Raw genomic sequence first — 27395 nt, forward strand, 5'->3', positions numbered from 1 at the left:
ACAGCTACGTTCGCTGATAGTCTTCTCGCTATATTTGCTGCTCTTCTTTTGGTGTGGTGGCATACTAAAGCAAACACAGCTCCCGTCACCGGCTCTCATATCCGAATTGTATCTGTATCGGCAGGTATCCAAATACAGGTGTTGTGAATTGGAAGTGAAAAAATGTGGATCAGTGAATTTCTAACCAGGGATACTGTGTGGAAAGCTTTCTGGACTCAATGTTGTGGAGCTGATCTTGTTACAACGTTTCACACAGCAGGAAAGAAAAGAAATCACGCATATCAACCTCATCGGGAAACACAAGTTTTGCAAAATGTCAAGTTGGGAAAATGAATGCCGAAACGATTTACATAGTGGTTGTTGTATGACGGTGTGGGTCAGGAGAGCACAGGAGGCCTGTTTCATAATCACACTTCCCACAGATGTCCTGAGTCCTCTTGTGCCAGTATGCAAGCGGTCAGGACAGGAAGTAAACCACAGGGATCACGGGGGGAGGAGTACGCAACATAGCACAACTTTTGTACCATCTGCTTTTTGTTTTATTGTATTTTTTTTTTTTTTTTTTTACACACACACACATACAACACCTGCTGTTTCAACATTCATGTTCATTTTCATGTGTTGCAACTCTGAATCAATTGTAACCCCATTTAAACTCCCACAGACTCACAGTACAACTGGTTCCCACAGGAGGATGACCCAGTTAGTCCACAGGGAGACTTTGTACTTTGGGTTGAATGAGGGAGCCAGCTGCCCAGGACTCCTGCAGTTGGCTGAGGAGGTTGGCTGGCATCAATGGTCAATTAGCTCCTTACATTGAAGATGCACAGTCCGGACTGTCAATCGAGAAACTACAAAAAAGTGAAAGTAATGATTTACCCCGATGGGCATGTTTGCTTCCTTGTTTAGACTTTCCTACTTACCTTCCTTTTAATATTTTACTCATTTGAAGAAGTAGACCAAACCATTACGAAAATGAATCAAACAATGACTTCCTAAAAGAATGTCACATCTTTTCTAAGAACATATTTTCTCCTGGAGGTTCAGATTTCAGTGTTTAAAGCATGTTAACTTGGAGCTGGGATGCCTGGTTGGGCATAAGAAAGCAGGTCATTGATATGCTGATGGTAGGCTGGCTGTGCAAAGAAGAAGAATCTTCTGCCTGCTTAATGAAACAACTCACTAGCGGTCTTTCACATAAAAGGCTAATGAACAGTTTGAAACATTGGAGATGAGTTTTGTTTAGTTTCACAAATGTAGAGCAAAATCATTCAGCGCCAAAAAATGTGCTATAGGACATCAACAGACAAACTAAGGATGCTGTTTTTTGTTAAGTCATTGTTTAGGTGACCAACAACAAGGTCTTCTGGTGATGTCATTCACCAATCAACAATCCATTTTCCCCACTTATGCTTCACAGGGATCATGACCTCATCCACGCTGATAAAACACCAGACAGTTTCCGATGTCTGGAGCAGTGGGATGCTGGGTTTTTCTGTTTTCTAGTCTATATTATTTCACAAAAATTGCTCTCAGAGTAGTGTAGATAAGTAGGACACATAAGTGTAGCGCTTTCCATCTAATGGACTTGGAATTCAAACCACTGATAACTGACAGACAACCATCTTCAGTACTCATAGTTGCAGAACCAACAGCTTACTTGAATATTTCTAAGCCACTATTAAGACTGGTGTATGTCACTGGCTTTTTTTCCCAACCCAAATATATAAGAACACCACCACCAGCTATGTATATGTTACCAGTAGTGGTTTAAAGGAACAGATTGAATAAAAAAAAATTCCATATTTGTCAAAATTAGAAGTTAAACTTAGCAAAAAATGCCAGTTCGGGCCCGAATAAAACAAATGGCCATGCCCATCGTGCGTGCGTGAAATGAAAAGAAGAATGCAGAAAATGAAAGGATTTAAAAATGGATGCTATGGTGGTTGCTATATTCCTGTTGAACTGGTGAGTGAAATCATATGCTTTCGAATACGTGTGAATTAGGCCTGTCACGATAATCAATTAATCGCACAATAAATAAAAACAAACTGGATAATTTTGCCTGCCTCGGTAAATTGACGCGCATGTGTGTTGGTTTCCCTCCTCTCTCTTCACCAAACAGAATGACAAGAGGGTTCACTCTGTGCCTCTGTCTGAACACCTGGGTGCATTGGTTCTATAGCGTAATGAACGGAATGAGTGAACCCTCCTGTCAGGCATTCAATCTCTTTGTCCAGTGGGTGGAGTCTGATTTGCTAGCGAGTGCTGCAGCCTGCAAGTGAGCAAACGCAAATATGAACGATGGCACAAAAGCGTGGTTACTAAAGGAGAATGCCTCAGCCCCAGTGTGAGAACATTTCAGTTTTAAATAGAATTAACAAGGTGAGTCCTTGAACACAGACGAGCCGCTAAATCGCATTTGTTGAAAAGTAGTGGTGACGAAGAAGAGGAATAAGACCAACTTGCATGTGCACCTCAAACATAACCATCCTGTCCAGTTTTCCCAACAGGGGAAAAAAAAATTGCTGCTCGAGGTGCAGCGGAGCCTTCATCCCGACAGTCAAAGTTTACGTAGGCGTTTGGTCGGCTAAGTAAATATAAACAAAACAGCACACAATGGTGCACGCTCACAGACAGTGTCGTTCATTAAGTCTTCCTCGTAATATGCAATGTGTAATATTTATTGAAGTGCAATTTTGTTTACAGAGACTTGATAGTCCACTTTATTTATTGTGTTTATTGTTGTGTGCGATTTTTGTTGGAGTGCTTTTTTCCCCTTAACAGAGACAGGGTCAAGGTCAGAGACAGGTGCCAAAAAGAGAGTCCTTTTTAATTTTCATTATTATTTTTTTTTTTTCTTGTTTATTTTATTTAAAAGCGCTTGCCATTCCGACAGCAAAGTTAAATACCCTTGAGAAATTAAAGTTTATTGCTTTTGATACGATGTATTCACATTATAATGCCATATGTTATCATTACATCAATGAAAAAAATGGTCTCAAAATAACTCTGACAATAATATTGTTTACTCGGAAATCATTCGTTGGACAATTATCGTCCAACAAATTTGTTATCGTGACAGGCCTAGTGTGAATTAGTGGGGCAAAGCTTGCATGATTGGACCAAGAACAGTGTACTATATAATGCTTACATATATACTGTATATATAATACATAATATATAATACATACAGCAGACTAAATAATGAGATATATAAGAGTCACTAATGCCCGCTTTCCCATACAGGGATTAAGCCCAAGATGCAGAGTAAATCACACTGTAAACCAGGATTTACTGAAACAGCTTTCTCAGACATGGATTAAAATAGTCTCAGACTTGTCCTAGTGCTAATACAGGTCTAGATCAGGACTTAAATAACTTGGCCGGAGGCAGGTTTAACTTGAGCATGGCTAAAGTAGCCAGTGAAAAAACTGCACACACTTACAAAGACATCTTTGCTTTGCAGCACTTTTCATAAACAAATGTGTCAAGTCATACACAAGTTATGGCATTCATGTGCCATTGTGCATTCATGATGCTGCTGCATCATGGCTCTTGCCATCTCTTTGACAGACCACTCTACATGAAGGACTTTCATCTTGAGTTCATGTTCTTCTTTGAAATATTATCATCAACGCTCACGGAACTGTACAGCTAGTTTCTCATGAATGATCAGCCCTTTCCTTCTCAGCCTGCTGCCTGTGTTGGAGTCCCTGGCTGCTGCTACAGATGCGACAGGTGCAGAGGGCTGATTTTCTTTGTTTTGATCTGGGTCCTCTAGCATCTGGTTGAACTTCAAGTCATATTTTCCTATCACAGAATTACAATATTAAACATAAAATTTTAAGAGTTGAGATCCATCCATCCATTTTCTATACTGCTTGTCCTCACTAGGGTTGCAGGTATGCTGGAAGCTATCCTAGCTGAAGAGACTGGGTACACCATGGACTGGTTGCCAGCCAATCGCAACAAGACTTGAGGTCACGACAGTATTTTCTAATCAGAGTGCAAAAGCCAATGCTATGCTAACTTGCTGGGGAAAACAGTACATACACTGAAGTAAATGGAGTCTTTCCTCACCTTAACTGTCCCAATGATCATCATTTGGGATACCTTTGAAGGGTTGCTGGACTTCAGTCATCTGTCTCTGGTCTAAATGGGGGTCACCAACTGTCTTGAAACACTCCCTACAAGCAATGGCTGTTGTTTTCTTCAAGTGTATATTAATGTTTTTCCATAGGACATTTAAAAAGGTAATACAGTCGTCCCTCGTTTATCACGGTTAATGGGTTCCAGACTTTCTAAATAAGTTTTTTACCATTATTAGAGCCCTGTACAAATGAAATAACACCCCTATAGTCACCTTTACACTCCTCTTATTCTTTGTTTACACCACATTGCGCAGGCTACGGGATTACTGCAGGAACATAAACGATGACCAAGACCAAGCTAAGGGTAAGGACAAAGTAAAAAGCCAAAAACTTACCACTTCCACACAAAACAAGAGGAGAACCTTTTTTTCTCCACTCCATCATGGAGTGACATGTCATGGTTGATACCAGGCAGTGGGAAGGTAATCTAATCTAATGTCATGTCTCATCAATGTAACATTACTGATGCCGAGTGACGAGTGCTCATCCATCCATTTTCTATGCCGCTTCTCCTCATTAGGGTCGGGGTGTATGCTGGAGCCTATCCCGGCTGACTTCGGGCGAGAGGCGGGGTACACCCTGGACTGGTTGCCAGCCAATCGCAGGGCACATATACAGAGAGTGGGTGTGTAGATCAAATTATAGTTCCTGACTGACACTTATCTAGACAACATAATCAAGCTATTGTTCATTTTACATCTTTGTCAAAACACACATGTACTAAAAGATGAGTGTAATTTTACTTCTAAGATGTACTTCCCACTAATTTAAATCCTAGCTGGATGTTTTATCTCATTTGCTTCAAGATGAGAGAGTCTATCTTAATACTAATACTCATACTCATACTAATACTAATACTAATAATAATAATCACAAAAACAACGACAATAACAACACATTACACAGTTTCCACTTTTCCCGAATCAGCTTTTTAGGAGATCTTATAACTAACAAATAGTGGTTCAAAAGGTTGACAAAAGTGCTCAGTCACGTTTCCTGTCTTGGCACACCCTGCACTGCCCATTTCCTGCCCAGCCTGTGCTGAAAAATACACTGCTCCACTTCTCCATTAAAAAACTGTTAACCCCCCTTGAAACACTATTCATTTTACATTTACACTTTCTACCAACCCCTCAATTATCTGTAAATATGTATTACAATATGTTAACTATCGTCACTGTTTAACTTTGGATTTAAATCATTTAATAACAAAGTGGGAGATGCTACTTTGCATAGCAGCAGACACAAATCCTGCTCTCCAACACGCTGCCACCACTCATTTGTTTGTTATTTCACGCCAGCAGACATGCATTTCTTTCCCTACATCAGATCTTCAATGTACCACTGCATAACACACCCATCCTCCATGTTACAACATGCATGGCCATTCGAAACAAAAACCTCAGAGAATACACCTCACGCCATCATCACACGTTACAACAGCTACTGAAGGCGTCATGAAAGAACTAAAAACATAATAAAAGAGAACACCAATTCTGCGCTAAAGCATAGACAACCCCACCTAATTCAAAAGGTCATTGGTCTGAACAAGAGTCCCCTGTGTTGCGTGTATAAGGACCGTTTTACTTGTTGCATCCGACACAAACATCCGCTCTCACAGAACGTCACTCCACACCTCTTGAAAGGCTGGCACTGAGGAGAGGAAGGTAGTGGAAAAAAAGTCCACTTTGAATACTTAACCAAACTGAGGGGCACTTGCAAAATCGCCAATTCACAGAGGTCATTATGAACAGGAAAGCCCGCAATATATACACAACACTAAGACCTAACATTGCCACTTAGGTAACTTTCCATATATTAAATGGCTGCTTTAGATGTAATCGCAAAGTAAGAGCATGAAATCTGATGGGCGGACCCCACTGAATGCACCGTGCATCACGTATCCCGTCAATACAGGTCTGAGGCACAGTGGAATGAACCACTCTCTGAAGAGCCCATTCAAAAGGCATAACAAGATGTACAACTTTGTCCTACTAGAAGTAAGTCATATATGAGGGACAGAGGTGGAAGACAGAAGCTGGTTAAAGACAGATAAACATATGCTGAAGGCTGGACTGAGGCTAATTAAACTCAGACCTACACCCCCGTGGCATGTTTATGAGCCTCTCGTAATGGGATGGCTTTCTGCAGGCTCGTGTGAAGCCTCGGCTCTAGAGCTCTACTTCTGGGAGGACTGCTGATGTCATGTGGACACAATAAAAAGGAACATCTGTGCAGCTCAATGAGGCTGCTCAGGCCACTTTGTCAATGGACCCCATCACTGATCACATGGAACCATCCATCACACATTCTGTGGATGTGGGTGTGTGTTCCTTAGGGAAATGATGGGGATTATCTTGTGACCAACTACCACACAACAAGCCTAAGAGACATTGCGTAACATGAATAAAACTTGGAATTAAATAGCTCATCTGTAATTATGCTATTTCTCAGTATTGGACTCACTACAGTAGCTAAGATTGTTTACTCAAAAAGTTGTTTTGAAACTAGCAGTCAATTGCAATAAACCAACAACAACAAAATCGCTCACCACTATAATATTACTGTCACTTTTTTGTTATTTGTACATTTAATAACATTCATTTACAATTGGGGTTGAATAATTTTGTGTGCAACTGTAAATTACAGCTAATTCCAAGATAGTAAAATTGTCTAAACGATTGGCAGTGATCTCATTCTCATACTGACAAGACCACAATGTAACAATGCAACATCGCAGGTCTCAAAAATAGTTTAACAGGAATAGTAACAATAGTAATAGTTAACATTTGACTTGAGGGGACTAATATACTAATACATCTGCAAAGAGTCTCAGATGATGTTCTACTATAGTTTCTAAATCTCTAACTACAGAATTAATGTCTGCTACATAACAGGAAAATGCCCTTCCGCTCAATCACAACCTGGGTGTCCATTAATTGGCACTGCCTCCTTCGCCAATTCAGTAGCGCACAAAGTAATCATGAAAGGTTAAATTACAATTAAATAATACTTCAACCATGGTGAAAACCTCTGTGTGTGTATCCTGGACTACATGTGCGCTAGCATATGTCAATAGCATTAGACATGGACAACACCTCTCACCCGCTACATGACACTGTTGTTTCCCTGGGCAGCTCCTTCAGCAGCAGACTGTTACACCCACGGTGTAAGAAGGAGAGGTTCCGCAGGTCCTTCATACCGACCGCTGTCAGGCTCTACAACACCTGCACCACCTGAACCATGTTGTAGTCAATATGCATTCTTTACACTGTACTCTTTACTTGCGTATCTTGCTTGCTGCTGTAACAAGTGAATTTCCCCACTGTGGGATAAATAAAGTACAAATACAATACAATAATTTTAGGACTCAGGGCAATGTAAACAGAGACATTACATTCACTACATTTATACGCACATAATATTACTGTATTAATCGGAATATTGTAAGTATTCCAAAAACTGTTGAGACACGTCAACACCTCTTTCCAATTGCGAACAAGGTCACTTTCCGAAAATTAAAACCCTGATTCAGACCACTGTCACATGCCTGTATCATTCCCAATATTAAGGCATGTAAACAAGAAAATTGGAAAATGCTCACAACCGTAATATGAAGTCATTATAGAGCATGCCCACTGTTCAGATTCCAGAGGATTGTGGGATTTGTTTGGGTCGGCTGGCAATGAGTATGTTTACATGCAGTCAAATGACCCATTCATAACCAGAATATCAGCAATAACCCGGTTGCCCACAGCCATGTAAACACCAATAACCCTTTTGAAAAAAAGATCATATTCCATAAACCCAAATATTACCCCGGGTTAACACTTTTCTAAACCAAAAATTGGGGCATGTATCGGGATATTCCGATCAAAAGCAACATTAATTTGTGTTCTGCGCATGTTCTATTCAAAAGGAATCTTGTGTCTTTTGCAGGAACTACTGGTAAACATGGTGAAACGCAAAACCCTACACTTTTGGAGCAAGGCGGAAACAAGCCACTTTGTTAGTGTGGTGACAGAGAGGAACATTATGTCTTTTATAGATATTAGAAAGCAAAATCTATAAATTTTTGTTGCTTGTGAATGCAGGTTTTCTGAATACATCATCATACGTCATCCCCGCCACATCGCAGTTCGAATTTCATGGTTTCACTCTCACAAGTAATTTCTGGAGCCTCCTGGATCTTCCTTGTGAATTTCTGTTAATATGTGATCATAATGCCCAAAGCGAGGTCTTCTAGTCAACAATTCCCTCTCCCACACTGTTCGTGCCTCCTTTTTTGTAGCTTGTTCCACATTCTCTTTCTGCAGATGAGAGATAATATGGACTTACCTTTCTTTTCTGCAATGAACTGTAGTTAAACATCTTTTATGTCCCTTGTATTTGTAAATTAATGAAGCTAGGGGTGATACCTGTTGCGTGGCGTTATGCCTGTCACAATAACTGATAAGTTGATTAATAGAATGATAAAAATAAAAAACATCAGTCATGTTGCTTGCCTCCATAAATTGACATGTGCATGTGTGTTTGTTTTTCTCTCTCTCCTCGCTCTTTACCAAACAGCCTGGATGACAAGAGGGTTCACTGTGCACATTGGTGAAGTTACTCATGTTGGACGCTGGATCCGTCACTGTTAATTTCAATTTTTGGCAGTTGGATATTCAGCTCTGTAGCAATAGCGGTAGTTCCCCCTCACAGTGCCAAGACTGCTCTCTATGGTGCAGGAAGCTCACATGGGAAGAGTGTGGATATATTTCCCCAGCGGACCGCTCATTCACAGCAAAAAATATTTAACTGAGTCACAAAACAATGCAGGTACATTTTGAAATGTTTTATAACTTTGCGCGCATGACCTGAGCATGATGTTTTTTTTAACTGTTGAACTTTTTCCCACAAATTGAAACAAAAATAAAAACTATAAAAGTTAAAATTAAAATAATGCAGCTGCTAATACTAATCATTTATGTTGAGGTGTAGTTATGAAAAGACGCATGCAAAATAGATTGCAGAAGATTAGTTTTATGTTTACGCTAAAAGAACTACAGTTTCCATGATACACTCAGAGGAAGTACTGAAATAGATGCTTCTATCACGTTTTGACAGAAGTCTTGCATAGCGATCATGTTTTGATGTAACAAATCTTAATTAACTTTGATCCAATCAGAATTACTACAGCTTCTGTTTGAACATTAACACATCGGCAGCTGTTCAACTCTGATGGAAAAAAAACAGGCACATGCCACGAGCGAGTGATGCAGTTGGTAGGTTTATAGTGTGCGTAAAGCACTTAGTGTGTGCTTGCAGTCCTGCCTTGTGCACTGTTACTTCCATATTACGTATACCATCATTCACAGTAACGATGCCGTAGTAATATTGTCACGTTTTAATCTTGCGAGACCTTGTGACACCCCTAGTAGTGTAAACTTCCGGGGCAAATAGTGCGGCTGGCATGTCAATGTAAAACATGCAGTTGTTTCACTTGTTGTCCAGCTGGGGAGAAAGACAGAAGGAAAAGCCACTCAGTTTTTAAGCCTTTGGCTACGTTTGCCACTAAGTTTAACCTTTCACTATTAGTTTGATTAGGTCTGGCGAACGTGGGTAGCGTAAGTAAATGGATACCTGGGAGGTGGTTGACGGACGTGGTCTGAGTTAACTAAAAAGGTCTATCGTAGATGCCGCTGGCTGAAAAAAAAAACTGCATCTATGGACTTGTTTTCATATCACAACGTCTCCAGACAAGCTCAACAGCCAAAACATAGCAATAAACACAAGAAACAGCCTTGGGGAGAAATGGTTGCACAATAATATGACTTTCCATCACAACATTTATAGCATGTGTGCGCCAGCACACGTCATGGAGTGTGCTGTGTTTCTACTTCTGGTTATCATAGAAGAAAGTACAGCACTTTTATGTCAAATTGACCTAACACGGATCTATAAGATTCTCAGTCCTCCCCCACTCCTAAGTGTACATCCCGCCTATGCTTTCAGTGAAAGGCTGGACTTGTTTCTTATATGCACCTGCTCCAGTGCATTTGGAACACGGGGTCGCTTTGTCTCCATCGCATCATTCAAGCTTTTTAAACACTTATTTATGTGTGAAGTAAAATAATTACACAATGACACACAAGCATACATGCTACTTGATTAGTCCTTTAAGACATTAGGAGGTTATAACCTGTTGCCCCTCTGAAGGTTTGCCTAAACTAATCCAAAATACAATGAATCTTTCTTTATCATGTTATTGACTGTGCCACTGTTCTCCGTTTTCTCGTTTGTAGCAACGTCACTTGTTTCCTTCTCTCCTTTAACAATTTGCTATCCCATTACCAAAAACAAACCAAGAGGCAAGAAGCATATTTGTCAAGATGCCCTTACATGCCATAGACCATTAAACACACCACCGTCCCTTATTTTCCCCCCACAAGCAAAAACACAAAACTTCCCATTTCGCAGCATGAGACAACAAGTCGCTGCTTGCATTGAGAATGCCTTCTAGCACAGCACACCCACCTCCTCCCTAAAAACACGGATGCAATGTAATCACCTATGCTTGAACACTTACAATTTTACTGAGATCCATGGTCCTTTTCCTCGCTACAGCGGCGGGGCGAAGATCCGCTGGCTTGATCCAAAGCGAGGAGCTGAGGAACAAATGTGTTTAGGAGAAGAAGGGGGGAGGTGGAGCGGGCCGTTAGCTCAACATGTGTCCCGATTTGGTATTAAAATGCATCCCTTACCCCACTTCCTTCCTTTTTCCCTTCCTTTTAGTGCTCTACGTGCTTCCTCCTCGACTGGGACCGCAACACAGCATGCGACCGCCGAAGGAGCGGAGGTGTCCGGGACTAACAGCAGCGAGGACGAGCGCCGCTACAACACTCGCACATTTCACATCGCGACCGCTCGTAAATATCTCAGCGCGGGTACCTTTAAGTTTGAGAAGAGCCGGCTCCTAATTGAACACAATAGCAGCATGGAAGCCTGCAGAGTAGGATGACGGTCCTCAAACCGGGATTCGAGACCCGCCAGGGGTCCTGCAAAAGGGGGTGGGGGTAACAACACTATTTCCCTTTCTAAACGAAGCTTCGAGCAACACAATAATCGACTACTAGAGACACAACTAAAACACACTGTCCCATGCATTAACTCTTAATCCTCACACAAACACACGGTCCTAAAATGTGACCTCCAAAAGGCAGCTGTGACACAATGCTATCTATCTGTAAGCATGCAGGAATGTTTTACACTACAGCCTGAACTATGTCTGAAATGTGAAGGCCAGCAGGGTTGTCATTTCTGTCTGGCTGCTGAATTGTTGTGGTTGTAAATTGAGGGCAGGCGGGTCGATACAATGTCCATAGTGGCGATACCAAGGGTAGTATCAGCATCAGTTCCTTACTAGCGTGATGAAATGGACATTTTTCAGTTCTCTTGTATGTTTATTTTCACAAATACCTCTGTTTTTTGTTCCTGTTCATACTGTTTGATATATTTATATATATACACTCGTCCTTTGTCACTTCGCAGTTTCACTCTTTTTTTCAAAAATATATTAATAAATCATGCCGTTTCATTAAAATGCCGACTATTATTAGTAAAAACCTATGCATATGTAAGCTAATGTTACATATGTTCTGCCTAAATTAAAAGTGATAAAAATGCCTAATAAAAACATGGGGTACTGTTGTGGCCGTAAACCAAGGCAAGATGAAACAACTCTGAACCCCCCACATCACTTCCTGTCCACCACTCACTCTGCTCCCCAAGGGAACACATTTATAGCAACACATACACAAACTCACATTTATGTCTTAAATGACTTATGTATTCTTATACGTCTACTATATTTGGTAGTACAAGTGTAAAGGGGAGTATAAGGGTGTTAGTTAATGTCTAGAAGGCTCTGTGTTTTATTCTGATTATAATCATGATCAACAAATTAAATGCAAAATCATTCAATCATTTTTCAAGCATCTGTATCAGTATCCCTATCGGAAATACTGGCTCTGTATTTACTTGGTATGGGATCATACCAACATGTACAGTACTGCCCAGTTGGAAGGCTGTATGCCTCCAAGGTAAAAAAGACCAGGAACAGCATGAGAGCAAGTCTAGGTGACTGATGCCCCCATCTGGATTGTTTGAGATCCTCAACTGTGGAAAAACTGGTGTGGCAAAATCCTTTTTCCAGATAAACCGGTGCGTGCCTTGTGCACATGTGAGTGGATGTTTTCAGTTTGTCATAATGGGTTACACCTATTCGCCAAAGGTACAGGTCATCCTTGGTGTATGACGCTCTGTGTTATGACACTTTGTGGTTACCAACGCGCTCCCATAAATTATTATTATTAAATGTTGGTCCGTAAACACGAGACTCCATCGAGAAGTAGTTACAGTGGAACAATACAGTGTGTGCCAGAAAAAACAACTTTGCTTATTAGTTCACTTTTTGCACTTCATTATGTCTCCCAAGCAGCAGTGTGCCAAAGAAAAGGAAAGCCATCAACAGGGAAGTGAGAATAAACATCATAAAAAGGCTCCAACAGAGGATATTGGCAGCTCTTTAGGTTTCCAATCGCTCGACTGCCGCAACAATTATTAAGGATAAAGATTTTTGAATGCTAATTATTGCTAAAGGGGTCATGGATTTCGTGTGCTGTTACAAAAAGATTTGTGAGAAGAGGAGGAGGTTATTCTTCCAGAGGAGCCTAGGACAACCACAGGGATAAAAGTAAGGAGTTGTTCTCTTTTTATTATGCTTTCATTTAAAAGGGACCGTTTGCCACTAGCTCAAAATTACATTTGTTACCATTAGTGGTTTAAAAAACTGTAAGAATATATATATATATATATATATATATCTTTTTTTTTTTTTTAAAGACAATTTTTTTCATTAAATAAAAAGGCTATTTTTCACAATTACAAATTGATTGCTGTTCTGCCCGAATAAGATGACTGGCGTTCATAGCTGTCACTCGCAGCTGTCTCAAGCACACACACATGCACTTAAATGTATTAATGATGTCGTACCTGTCCTTTGCCTTCGGTATAAAAAAATACGAGAAGGACGTTGAGACATCTACACCTTCTCACTCATTTTTCTCACCTTAAAATTACAGTTCTGCTGCACAAGCTTAGCACCAAATAAGACAAAAAAAAGCAACATGTAATAATAAAAATATAAAAAAAACATTTATCTGATGAGATTCATGTGGTGCATTCTTAGCAGCTGAGTAAATACTACAATTTCTTTTGTTTGTAAATCAAAACATTGTTCTCATAAAACATTGCGTTTCCTGAACTTTTATTTGTAATTCCTCCAGTTTCATTTGCAAATGACATTTGGTTGCGTATTCTATTTGCTTGTTTGCGGTTTGCATTCACTATTGTTGTGGGCAGTGCCTCCTCTGAATGATGTGACAAGCCTTTTTTGACAAGCCCAACTTCCACCCTCAAGAGAGTGAAAATGCTAAATGCAGTCTAATTCGAACTACTCACCACAATAATAGTAAACCCTGTGACTATGTGGTTGGTATGACAAACTGAAAAGGTGGCTTCAGGAAAAAAAAGGTGCATTGGCAAAACAGCTTGTGTTACAATAATAGTAAACCCTGTGAACTGAGGTTAAAGTCCTCTGGTGTTTTATTTGTCAGATAAGATTGCGACTATCTGCTAATAGAGAGTCTGTTTGTATGAGGGACGCCTTAACTGATATATTTCGGTTAATTGTTGAAAACTTGTCTTGTCATCAATAACCTTGGGAAAAAAATACAAATAAAAATTAACGCATAATTCATCTGACAGCATTACAATGGGAACGCAACCCATGCTGGCTAATATTTTTATGTATGCAAAAATAGTATTCAAAGTTCAACTGACAACATTAGCACTACATTGCTGATATAGTCATGTATTGGGGTGTCCCAACTTCTCACCTATTTTGTAGTGTGGAATTTTAGAAAAGGCTCGATCAAGTGATATTACTCAAACAGAGAACAATAATCAGCAACAGTCGGTATGGCTGGTCATCATTTCTGTTATAGCTAATGATTTTGTTGTTGTCCCGTGGGAGTTTCCTGTGTGATGCCGTTTCAAATACGCGATGAGTTTGGTGGTATTAAACTTCCCTGGCTCTGTGCCATCACGGAAAACTTGTGCATAACAAGTTTTTCACGCAGCTCCAACGTCATTTTCTGAATTTAATGAAAAATACACATGGCCGAAATCACTCCTACTCTTTGCTAATCTGTTAACACGTTACCACACTCTGTTTTGTGACTAAATGGGCGCTATCCGGCCGCTACTGGATAGACGTGCTGGGGCAGAGTCTTAAATCTACTGCTTGTATTGGAGCGCCAATATCAGATTTTAGATACAGGCAGATATAATCCGATACTCATTTTTTTGCTGAGATCGGCCCTACAGCCGATATCAATATTGGACCGAGACACCCCTAGTCATTTATGGGTCGTTTTGTATTAACTGGTAAAGACTACATTGGAATACAGGAAGTGAAGAAACATATTGCAATTGATGTGAAACGGACAAGGGCTAGGATTAAATAAGTTTTGCTTCTTCCTACTCCTTTTGGACACGTGAAACATCAATTTGAACTATGTGATGTATTTCATTGTAACTTGTATGCACGTTCAAATAAAATTAAACCGTTACCATTTATGCCAACAGATGAGCTACACCAGCTTTGGTCATTACAAATGTATATTTACCATCAAGCTGATGTCTGCTATCATTTTAAGAATGAGGCCACTTGCAGCAAAGCAGAAAGTCCTAAAAACCCCTCAATCATCACTCTAGCTGTCTGCATTGTAGTCGAGCACAGAAGAAAAGTCCAAAACAATCTCCAAGTCAAAGCCATTGTTAACGGACTGCCAGTGAATCGTCGGTACACTTTGTTGCGTAAACTGACCTGTCACTTAAGTCTGGTGCTTGTATTCTGTGTCCAGTCTGTGCAAAGAGACCACAATCACCCGCCTGCTGGTTTTGCTGCCTCAGCACTTTTAATTCTTGCTCTTTCATGCTTGCTTACTGCATGTATGTGGATAATCATCTATAACTCCACCGCATTTTGATTTGCAGGATGTAAAAAAGACGGTTGACGCCAGACAATGGGACTTGAGTAGGAGGCAGACAGAAGACAAACAAGGAAGAAATATGAATACGTGCTGTAGAGTAAATATGCTAGTTGGTCCTATGCTCCTACACCAAAGTGCAGCTCCAGCTTGAAATTGCCTCACTGCCACAGCACCCAAACAGTACAAGAAAAGGTACCGTTGCAAAAAGCCAAAACATATATCCATCTACTTACAGGAGCAAATATACAAATCTGTTTGGACAAGACAAGGGAGGCTGGCAGTCTAAATTTAAGGCCTTAATTCTGCAACACAATGTGTTGTCAGTCAGCGGCACACACACTGCATACCCCAGCTGCGGAACTGGTGCCACAGAAGCCTTCCACAAGCTCTAATTATGGTGCATATCTGTCCAGAGATTACTGCCTTGACTAACTCCCAAATAAAAAAAATATCCCGTGGAGCTGTTGCAATCTAGGAGTGAACAGACATCTCCAACATTTAGCTGACATGTGGGCCTATTTATTGTTGTTTTTCTTCTCATAGAAAAACCCAGCCAGAACATAAAAATATTGGCAAAACAAAACACATTTCAGGTTAAGATACAAACTAGAATGAATGATAAACTGCTATGATGATACTAACAGGTCATTACGATCAAGCAGTGTGTGCTATTTGACTGCCCTCTTCCTCTTCCATTCTTATTATATCCCATGTGGACACTGTGACAGAGAGGATTTGCAACACTCCCTTGCTGTTTACCCAGCACAGTGGTGTGACATATGTATGCTTTAAAGACAGGAAGGATACAAACCTTGCAGTAATGTGTCCAAGGTCATGAATCTGACAGTGAAACAATGAATGTAACCTGTGAAAATTGTCACATAATAATTGACGTTCACCAAGTTTAGCCTGGAAACTAGAAATGATTAGCCTCGCACCTGATTGACAACCGGATGACCAATCACGACAATGCCAATCCCAGTGTGAGTTTGCACAGCACACTGACAATGCTGAACGCTTTTGTATTTAAACTGACACACACAAAGAACTATTGTTAGCCATTCTGCCTCAAATCGTGTCAACCACAGTCCAAATCCCTGTGACTCCAATCCACAGAATTGGATACTCACATGTGTCAATGGAGGGCCGAGACATGCAAGTTTTCTCTCCAACCATTTTCTCCAGCAGGTGATTTAATTGATGGGCTCCTTCTCTCATATTTACGGAGGTGTTGATCATTAAAATCACCTGCTTTAATGACCAGCTGAAAAGAAAACCTAGAGTGTCTCGGCCCTCCATGGCACGAGTTTGACACTCCTGCTCTATATTAAAACAATATTTAAAAACTATTCTATGAAACAGGCAGAAATCCATCACATTTCTCCCATGTTAAGAGTTTCAAAAATTTCCCAGTGAGCAAAGTTTAATCTTTATAAGCACTGCGTTTCCACTGATTGCACGTAATGGCAGGCAGGACAGTGATCTTAAAAACACAAGAGATTTGGTTTACAATAAAAAGAGGTAAAACCAACAGATTGAGGCGGCTTTAGAACAAAACAGATGAGATGAGATTATCTCTTGTTGATCCCCCGCCAAGTAAAAAGCAGATTTATTGATTCCTGCACTCCCTGCCTCAGCTCAACAGTCAAACATCAACTAGGTTGCAAACACGTTTACCAGGAATACAGTGACAGAACAGCAGAATTAATTATTTAAAAAAACAACCATAACACAGTTAAAATGTATGGTTGTAAATGCTGATTGTTTTTTTGTTTGTTTGTATTGTTTTTACATATTTCCAGAGGATGTGACGTGGGAGCTTGACAGTGACCTAGTGACCATGCATGGCTTGGAACACATAAAGCCACGCATGCGTCATTCCCTCCTCCTAATCCACGATGCTGTCTTGCATGAGAACTGACCACATGCAGGCAGGTCACATAGCTGGTGTTCAAATTCACTTATAGTAATGTCTACGTCTATCAGAGCAGTTTGGCCACCTTGGTTCATTTGACCTACTTAACCCCCCTCCTCCCTGTGCCTGGCCTGTGGAACAGGGTAGAGAGGTGGGGGACCGGGACCACCAAGCAGAAAACAGCAGGATCCACAGCACAACAGTAACCTGGCATACTCACTAGAAGTGTACTTCATCACAACAGTACATTTGGTCTACATTTATTTGTCTTTATGGTAATGCAGGACTGAGTTGGCGTGGGTTCTGGTATAGTGAGGGTGGGAAATCACACACAAAGCTCCTGTCTAGTTTGTATCCAGCTGGTAGGCTAAACAGCACAATTATCTGAATTCAAAAGGCCACTGACCTACATCTCAACAGCTCTTTTGTTGTGGGGACTCATTGGTATCTGCTGATCACACACATTGACTTACAGTGAACGCACCACTGTCATGATTAGTAAGCAATGTCATGTAATGTGTCACATTAAATATGGGGTCATCTTCACATAGGTTCTCTCCCACTTCAAGACATGTCTGTTTTGCCCTGTGTGGTTGTCTCTCCCCACACTCCCCCACCCAAAAAAGCAAATGTACCCATGGGTTTGCTACACACCTGTCCTCTCTCAAAGTTTTCCTTCTCCAGCTCCAGGCTGTTGGCCCCTCCAGTGCGTCGAATCACTTTGGGGATGGCGTTGGGTACTTGCTGCATGGAGCTTTTCACGCGATCCATCGTCTCAGGCTGAAAAATAAACCGGGGGGGGGAAATATCAGTTGAAAAACTATAGTGTTAAAAAACACAAAGGTTGCATTAACTATGGCGGGGAGCTGCCCATGCTGTGTCGGACTAGCCGTCCTGTTCAGCCGACCATTTAGCCTCTGTAAATACCACCCCAGTCAATGACAGCAGCAGCCCTCAAAAGCCCTGTGATCAGGGTAAACCGTGACATGCTACTTCCGCCGTGGGTTTTTCAAAATAAAGCTCACCACCCATTAATGCGTTTGCTGGATTACCGTCATCACCTTCTACAGCGTTAAGCAAAAACGTAACACGTATTGTGTAATACATACCATATATTGATAATAAACAAAAATGACACAGCTCGTTTTCGTGGTTTCAATTTTTATTTTAAATAATTATACTTTGTAATTTCAATGTCAAATGGGAAGTATTAATGTACCCCACTCCCAACTACTTAACAAACGCCCCACACACACGCTTATTTTATGTTGCCTGCAGCGACGCCTCTCAAAACTATTTGAGGGTAAAACCTCATGTATTTACTCAAACACGTAACACCTGTAATCAAAGCCAGGACAGGAGTATACATTCATTAGGTAGGTTTATAGATATTGTTCTGGCATGGGGAGACTGCTCCCAGTGTTACGGTGATATGTCAGTCCCGAACGAAACAGCTCTTGAGAGTCGGCTGTTTTGAGTGAACGACGGGACCCGCCTCTTTGAAGTGAATGAGCAGTCGTTTTCCTTGCCTTTCTCACCGGACGTGATAGGCCAAATGTAAGGTGCCGTCCGTATTTGGGAGCCAAAAGAATCAGCTCCTTAAAGGGATAGTTCAGATATTTTGACATGAAGTTAGTTGTATGACATCCCCATCAGCAGTGTAGTCCATCAACAGTGACTTACCTCCCACTTTGTTCCGTGAGCTGAGTTCTGGTCAGACTTTGGTGATGAGGAACGTAGTTCCAGTTAGTTGGTGGAGCCACTTAAGTAAAGAGTTTGGCTTCTCAAAACAATATGCGTTTAAAAGAGTAATACATTTGCATCACAAAAATGCCTCCTCAAAAAAATCAGAACTCACAATTGCTTGGTGTTATTTTCTCTCCGATCGTATCGCTACGTGCTGTTGCCTGTCTTTTGTTGTGGATGCGTTCCACAGCGGATGCTGTGCATGTAAATGCTGTGGTTAGCAGCCATTAGCTAGAGGCCCAACACCTCCCGCCCACACAGGATAGTCGATTTGTCGATATTTGATGTACTCATCCTCTCCAGAAATCACTACATCATTTATCATTTACCAATCATTGCCCATTTGACTGACTTGAGTGGAGCACCAACATTACCGCAAATAAGACTCATTCATTTGAGACAAAGACATTAAGTTTAATAGTTTAGTTTATTCCGAACATCACGTTTACACTTGCACAATTCAACATGTCTAAAAAGGAGTAGGAAGAAGATTATTTAATCCTAGTCTGGACTAGCGCTGCATCTAACGATTTTTTTTTGTCAATTAATCTGAAGTTTATCGTTTCGATTAATCGAGTAATCGGTTAGGCCTGGGGTCAGCCTCCTTACTGCAGCTCCCTCCCTCCCGAGTGTGGTGATTTTTTTTTTTAACTTATTTGACTTACTTTTTCAAAATCACTGGTCAAAGTTAGAGGATCACGGGCCTTCTTTAAGGAGACTTTGGATGCAAGAGCAGCTTGATGGCACTCCAGCAGGACCCCCAGGCAGTCAGCAAACAGTCTCCTCCACCGCCGCCGACGGCCAGCCAACCAGTCCCAGAAATCCAACCACTTTTCGGGCTATCCGCCTGAGACCTCTGACTGCCACGCACAAACGGGCGCATGTCCCACGTTTTGGCCCAACCGATAATTTAATTTAATTTGATCCCTGTTTTAGAGTAATACTAATACATGGGAAATTAATTGTTCAATAACATTGTTTTGTTAAAAATAACACAATTAACAGAATAAAATAATGATTTAAATATCTTTGTTATATAAATCTGTCCTGCTTAATATAAAACAGTATAAATGAAGTGTGAAAGTTTTGGATAGCGCAGGTGTATCCAACTTCCATCACCATTAAAGACAGTTTGACAAAAAGATAGGAGAGGTGAGCTTTGTGTTTTATGTGACTGGCAACATTTCAGTTTTATTTTATTTACAAAGCACATCTCCACTCAAACAGTGTGCTCATTGTCTTTATGCTAGTTTGTGCTCATTTATCGTTAAATACAGGCATCATGTGCCCCATGAACGTGATAGCCATCCTAGCTTCCGTGTGGGACAAAACTGAGCTCCGAATGAACTGCGTTGTTTGTTTGTTTTAAAGACAAAATGTTATTGTGGTAAAAAAAAAAAAAAAAAATCACATTTGGAATCCGTGGACCAGATAAATTGACCTAGCTAGCTGCCGCCAGGCAAAATGTGTAAACAAAGATGAGTAGAAAAGTCAATTGAATGCAATTGAAACGTGAGCAATCACACACGCTGCCATCGATAGGCTTATACTGTGACAAGCTGTCGTCAGTTGACTCCACATTTTACAGACTATTTTTTATTCTCACGGTAATCAGGGACAAAGTGTTGATCACTGTTTTCCAAAGTCAAAGCTGATGTGTGTGAATATCTTGTTTTGCCGAAAACACCAAGATAATAGTCATGGATGACTAAGGAAATTTAAAAAATATTCACATTGGAGAGGCTGAAATCAGAGGATATTTACTTTTTGAAATCAAAAAAGGATTAATCGAATACCAAAATAGTATAATCTATTTATTGATTCATGGTTGCAGCTGTAGTCTGTTCACTTCCCGTGTTTAAATTGGTCACATATTACCATTGTCTAACAGGAAACGAAAAGAATAAGAAAGTGTGATGGTAGGATTAATAGAGTTTGAGCATCGCTTATTCACCAATGAAAGAAAAAAATAAAGGAGTAAAAACAGCAAGAAACACTGTATGATAGACAAATAAGTAAAAAAAATAGAGTAATACCTTGATAAGATAACACAAGGGACTAAATTAAGAACATATAAATTAGTAAAAAACTGACAAACATCATATAATGACCCAATAAATACAGAATATACTAGATCAGCAAACGCTGTGGACAGTAAACCAACATGCTTGTATATGCAACAAAGTAGAACCAAAGTAGACACTATATTCTATTCTTAGGACAGTTTTAAGTTCTGATCTAAACTTTTGGTTTCTGAGGGAGCCATGTTTGCACACAATGGCTCAAGACTACCCTCAGCTGGTCAAACAGTGGAATCAAAAAGACAATCAAAGTCAAAACTGGCTATTTGCAACCTTGCTAACATTCATCTATCTTCTATGCCACTTATCTATCCTCACTGGGGTCACGGGTATGCTGGAGCCTATCCCAGCTGCAGGGTGAAAGTCAGTCACCAGCCAATCACAAGGCACATGTAGACAAACAACCATTCACTCTCACATTCATACTTATGGACAATTTAGAGTCGGCAATTAACCTAACATGCATGTTTTTGGAATGTGGGGGGAAACCGGAGTACCCTGAGAAAACCCACGCACACATGGGGAGAACATGCAAACTCCACACAGAGATGCCCAACGGACATTCGAACCCACATCTTCCCGATCTCCTGACTGTGTGGCCAACATGCTAACCATGCTAAAACATTTAAAATATATATACTTCATACTCTACATTACACCAAATTGTACGGACGCCCGCACAATTCTCAAGTCTCAAGATGACAGCTGTACGTGGTATCAGCTGTGAATCACAGCCATACTGCAACTATATTTTTAAATATTGTTATCTGCTGGAGTGCTTGTATATCTGTCACAGTAATAGCGCTGTACAGCCACCATTTCCAGGGTGTGTCACTCTCGTACTCACAAACCTTCACTTTTTCCACATATTGTTACGTTAAAGCCCTATTCCACAATTGAATAAATTCTTTTTTTTCTTCTCACACCACAACCCATAATGACAACACGAAAATCCCCAAAGACCGGTGTGCCAAGCTTGTGGCATTATAAAAAAGCCTTGAGGGTGTAACTCCTGTCAAAGGTGCATTAACAAAGTACTGAGGCCGTCAATACATGTTTTTGTTTATTTTTCATAAATGTGCAATGTTGTCATTATGGAGTGTTTGTTGTGTGTACAATTTTGAGGAAAAAATGAATTCATGCAATTTCGGGATCAGGTTGCCACAAAACAAAATGTGGAAAAACTCATGTGCTGTAAATAACATATGGTGCCATATTATCTTCTGATCTTGTTAGCAGCGCTAACTTAGCTACAGCTACAGTACCCCTGCATTTGACTTGAAATGTTTTCATACATTCATACATGTTAGGTTAATTGGCAACTCTAAATTGTCCATAGGTATGAATGTGAGTGTGAATGGTTGTTTGTCTATCTGGCCCCTGCCATTGGCTGGTGACCCGTCCAGGGTGTACCCTGCCTATCAGCCAAAGTCAGCTGGAATAGGCTCCAGCATACCCCCGTAATCCTAGTGAGGATAAGCGGCATAAAAAAGGTGGATGTTTTCATACAGACTTTATTTACAGAGGTGCATTAGTATTCTTTGCTGAGGTGTTTTATTTTATTTCTTTCCTAGGAAGGCAACATTGCCTGTTTATTCAACAGCCACACACTTTTTAAGTACATGTGGTGTATATGATTTATATTTGGTATGAATTACTGTATTTTTGTTTGTTACTGGTAGGATTACAGCTTGACTGTTCATGCTTTGAGTAAGCCAAGGTAACACACGGACGTGCAGCAGTTGTCTGTTCTCAGCTAATGATAGCAATTTGGCAAAGTTTAGTTACTAACATTAGATATAACTGGATGCATAGCCTATCACAACAACATGAGTGCAAATTGTTGATCGCCTCTCAGACTGCTTTTGTGTGTGTGTGGTCTCTCCACAGACATGTACGTGAATACCAACATTTGTGAGTGACAGCCATTTTATCTGCGCCAAACGAAAATCTTCATTACTACTATAGAATTTGTTTTCTACAATCTGCTCTTTTAAACCACTATTGGTAACACATTCTAATCAGTGGCGGTGTCCTTATACAGTATATGTGGAGCCAGTTGTCCCTTTAAGGCAGGGGTGCATACATTTGATTTGATACATTTTGTGCATTAAAGATGCTAAAACCAATCCAATGTACATATGCTAAGCCAACATAAACATCTTAGCTTTGTCTAATAGGCGACACAGCAAACTAGTGTAATATCTAATAATACATACATCATTAATAATGAATAAATCTAAATTTTTCAATATACAGAGGGTGAATTAAAAAGAGCTGCAACCCAAAAAGCTTCCCGGTCCATACTTTGGACACCACTGCAAAAGGTACACCCCTTCACTTTAGTAGCAGTTTCATTTCAAAATGTAATTTAGAATACAGTACTTTTTGTCTCATCATAAGTACATTGTATTTCCATACGATAGTACCTACCATGTTATCAGTGTCTCATACCAGGTTCCTTCATGGTCCGTTGGTTTGTTCTCTTCAATGAATTCTTTTAACAGCAACTGTCAGGTTACTGTGTATTACTTAAATGTATATAAAATTAGTGACCAAAATGTACGAAATTAAAAAATCCATCAACGTCGTTTTTACACTTTCATCTCTTTGGAGGGTTTTTACCAAATACAACGCTCCGAATTAAAAATACACAGTACAAATGTGACCACATCCACACACTAAGATAAATGGGGCGTGGCATGTGTATTTTAACTTTAAAAATGGTATTTACTTCAATGAAATTGCAATATAAATCAAAGTTGAGTATTATGGCTATCTTGCTACAGTTATACAGTACGAACACATGCGGTGGAATTCGGAGGCGTGCATTAAGGTACAGATTACAGTAGGAAATCTCGCGAGATCTCCACGGTATCGACTAAGCGGGGGCTAGATCTTAAGTTTTCCTCATGCATCATTAGACGATTCATAACAGCGTCAAGATGTCGGGACGATCAGGCCGTGCTGAGACCAGGAGTCGTGCTAAAGATGACATTAAAAAGGTTCTGGCTGCCATCGAGAAAGTGCGCAAATGGTATGTAGCCTGTGTAGTTAACAATATGGAGGCAATGTTTAGCTGGCCATTGGTTGTTAGCTGCTACGTCGTTCAACTAACTTCAGTCGGAAAAGTTCGATGATTGACGTGGCATGTAGCCAATCAGTGTCCCTGTTTGCCAAAAGAAGGCGGGACTATCGGATTTTTCCGCCAGGAGCTGTCAATATGGCTGCAGCTCTGCACGACTTAATTACGACAAGATCCAGTTGACGATGTAATGTGACAGTAATAACCACAATTCGTTATCCATGTCAGTGCTATGTCCACACTAGAGATAACGACTTTTCGTGCCGTGCACAGAGAAAACGGGCATGTACTGTAAGACGTGGATCAAATCCACCGATTAGAGGAGATGATTGTTAGCTTTTGTCTAAATATAGCCAAACTACTTTAATCCTCAGGGAGAAGAAATGGGTGACTGTTGGAGACACGTCCTTGCGTATATTCAAGTGGGTGCCAGTGACAGAAACAAAGCAGGTGGGGTTGCAGTTAGGAAACTCCCTGATATACAGTACATATGTGTGTGACTCATATCAGTGCTTTTCATGTCAGATCTATCGCACCAAATCTACTGGGGGAGGGGTCAGAGGACTAAAAGATGTAGTTCTTGAGAACACCAACTCTTTGCCAGATTTTGCTGGTGAGTCTCCAGGTGCACACATTTTAAAATGCATATTTTCAGTAAAAAATACTGGAATTTTAGCACCCTTTTTATTCACGTGCTGTGTTTAGTTTACTATACTAATTCTTTCTCATACTACATGATGAGAAAGCAGAAAGTATAATATGACCACACAAATGTAATGCTAAATATGACTCCTATATTGTTTGCATCAGATGAAAATAGCAACCAGAGCTTTCTGTCAGACGTTTACCATACCAAGATGGACAACAGCAGCAGCACCTCCAGCTCGCAGCAAGTCAGCCCTCCGCACACCTCTAACCTCCGCACTGAAGATTCTCAACCACCAATGCTAGGCCAGGAGATTGTGGATGGTAAGTCGATGGCTTTCTCATGCATCATTACAGAGACTAAAAAAGTACTGTTAGCTGTTCAAGCCTATAGATGCAGGGCCGCCCTTGGCCTAACTGAGGCGCTAATATATATTTTACAAGGCAGCGACTGTACCATTACACCACCAGGGACTGACAGGTGAGCGGGTGAATTCTGCCATTTTATTCTCTCATTCTGCTGCGCACTGTCAGTCATTGTGGCAACGAGCACAGTGTCAGATTACTCGTCTCATTTTTTTCTCTCTCTCCCCTGCCTTGGGGTGACTCGCGCCCTATGCCTCATGGCAGCAATGGGCATCTATTGCGCATTTGCAGAGAATGCGCCCCCTTGTGCAAAATGGGGACCCCTGTGGATTGTGGGGCCCTATACACAGAGCTTGTTCTGCATGCAGGAAGGGGCGGCCCTGTATACAGTATATGCATCGGTGTTGCTCAAAATGATTACTTATGTTCTTATTTTTCCAATTCTTCATCGCCAATCCTTAAATTTGCGAAATTATTGACACATCATGAATCCAGAACCAGACCACGCCGGACAAGATGGAGCAGATGAGCCTCCAACTCTGATCAAGGAAGATCCTCTATCGTCAGGCACTGCAAGACGAAGCACCCCAGATACACAGGTTTGACATCAAACAACATGTTTCTTTATTATATTATGTACATGCGATGTTAGCCAGTGTGGAAAACTCATCATTTGATATGTTTTTTTCATTCTACAGGAAGAATCGGATGAATCAGGAGCACCTCCCCTGAAGAAGATTTGCAGTGGCGAAAGTACAGTTTTTAGATAGCTTTGTTTATGCAGATGCATAGAAAACCTATCCATGGCTATTTTCACATAAGTGGTCAACAACATTAATGCTCTGATGTATTCTTTATATACACTCAACTGGCAGTTCATTTGGAAGGTCTGTACTGTCTGATCTTGGCTTATAACAGGTCCACAGGCATTTTTTCTTTGAATTTTAAATGTCAAATATTGAGTGTGCTGGTCATTTTAAAAATGTTTTTTCTGTTGGTGAGAAATTCTTTGTAGACTATATTTTGTTGCATGATTTGCAGATCCAATCCACACATATCTGAAATGTTTCTACCAGAATGCAGGCAGTTGAGGAAAGGGGCCACGCAACAGTGCCACAGTTTAGTAGAGGGTCCAGTGCCTTGATTGAAAGTGCGTCAGCAGTGCTCAGGGAATGGAAAGATACCTCCAACAAATTCTCCCAATTAATATATTAATGGTGCATAACAAGATTTGATCATTTTGATCTTAAAATATCACTGAGCAACTGATCAAAAATAAGTTAAAATTATTAAAGTGGACAGGGCAGTAATTTGATATGCTTAAAAAGCTTCCCCTTAAATCAGGGGTGTCCAAAGTGCGGCCTGGGAACAATTGTCAGCCTGCAGTTTGTTTTTATTGGCCCTCGACATTCGACAAATAAAATTCATTATTAATGAGATATATTAGAGATTACACTGAGATGTAGCTGCTTTGTTCAGTTAGCTTTGACCTACATTGGATTGGTTTTAGCATCGTTAAAGTGCAAAATGTGTCAAAGTGGCCCCAGGCATCCTTGATTTTTTTCCGTAAGCAGCCATCAGTGGAAATTGTTTGGACAACCCTGCCTTAAATAGTCACATACCACAAATTCAACTTTTGTTACGGAGAGCTTCACCTAAATCTGCATTTTTATGTATGTATTTCAAGCACACCATTTCCGCTAGTGTATTTCAGACGAGCTGAACATTTTCAAATTGGAATGTGTGACAGCAAAATGCAGTTGTTCAGTGTTCTGGCCACCTTGGTACTGGCCTTTTATTCTGTGGACAAGTTGTACAACCACAACCTGGCTGTCCATCTTACTTACACCCATAAGGCAAATTCCAAATCTGAACCTGGTCGACTTTATAGCTGGCTATGGCCATGCATAGAACTCAGTTTAAGATCAGTTTTATGAAAATTCTGTCTTACAATACAATAAAATAACATGCTTGGTTTACACTGTCGGATGTGTTACAATAGTGTCATTATTGTAATTGTTTGCAGCAGTATAAAGCTGGACTACACTACATCATACAGAGACAATTATTTGTACTATTTTGGTTACTTTATTAAGCTGCATTAAGGAATGAAAATATACAAAAACCCTCTTCATGCAGTGCACGTTTACATTACTGCAAACTACTATTAGTTTTGACAGTGTCATTAAAAAACTAGGTTGTATTATATTTGCAAAGACTACATCTTCAATGCAATTTATGTTTTGGCGCCAATTACACAGTGCAATGTTGTCGTTGGTGAGTATATACAGCAGTGCTATTCAT

General features: G+C 40.4%; 2 protein-coding genes across 4 annotated transcripts in view; one reads left to right on the forward strand and one right to left on the reverse strand.

Annotated features, from left to right (window-relative positions):
* The window catches only part of hip1 (huntingtin interacting protein 1), a 55817-nt gene extending 32047 nt beyond the window's left edge, over positions 1–23770 (reverse strand). Inside the window, exons 1-2 of one of the 3 annotated variants that reach the window (XM_054793221.1) lie at positions 23429–23770; positions 17823–17948 (exon numbers count right to left, since the gene is read on the reverse strand). In XM_054793221.1, the coding sequence (XP_054649196.1) occupies positions 17823–17948; positions 23429–23431 (129 nt within the window). In that variant the 5' untranslated portion in view covers positions 23432–23770. Of the gene's footprint in view, positions 1–10725; positions 10805–10900; positions 11446–17822; positions 17949–23428 lie in introns of those variants that run through there. The other 2 variants (XM_054793223.1, XM_054793222.1) reach the window with 2 other exon arrangements.
* Positions 23771–23858: 88 nt separating this feature from the next.
* bcl7bb (BAF chromatin remodeling complex subunit BCL7B b) lies at positions 23859–27077 on the forward strand. The gene is made up of 6 exons (XM_054793225.1): positions 23859–24032; positions 24455–24530; positions 24606–24693; positions 24891–25049; positions 25587–25690; positions 25790–27077. Exons 1-6 carry the CDS (start codon positions 23941–23943, stop codon positions 25859–25861), a joined length of 591 nt encoding a protein of 196 aa, XP_054649200.1. The 5' UTR covers positions 23859–23940; the 3' UTR covers positions 25862–27077.
* The last annotated feature ends 318 nt before the right edge of the window (positions 27078–27395 follow it).

This window comes from Dunckerocampus dactyliophorus, chromosome 12 (assembly GCF_027744805.1).
Source record: "Dunckerocampus dactyliophorus isolate RoL2022-P2 chromosome 12, RoL_Ddac_1.1, whole genome shotgun sequence".
Lineage (NCBI taxonomy): Eukaryota > Metazoa > Chordata > Actinopteri > Syngnathiformes > Syngnathidae > Dunckerocampus > Dunckerocampus dactyliophorus.

What these genes read in the sequence shown, in the direction of transcription:
- bcl7bb (XM_054793225.1), top strand. Translation starts at nt 23,941, where the DNA reads ATGTCGGGACGATCAGGCCGTGCTGAGACCAGGAGTCGTGCTAAAGAT. An exon ending in AGGCCAGGAGATTGTGGATG is followed by an intron (nt 25,050 to 25,586) that starts GTAAGTCGATGG and finishes TCATGAATCCAG; the next exon opens with AACCAGACCACGCCGGACAA. An exon ending in GAAGCACCCCAGATACACAG is followed by an intron (nt 25,691 to 25,789) that starts GTTTGACATCAA and finishes TTCATTCTACAG; the next exon opens with GAAGAATCGGATGAATCAGG.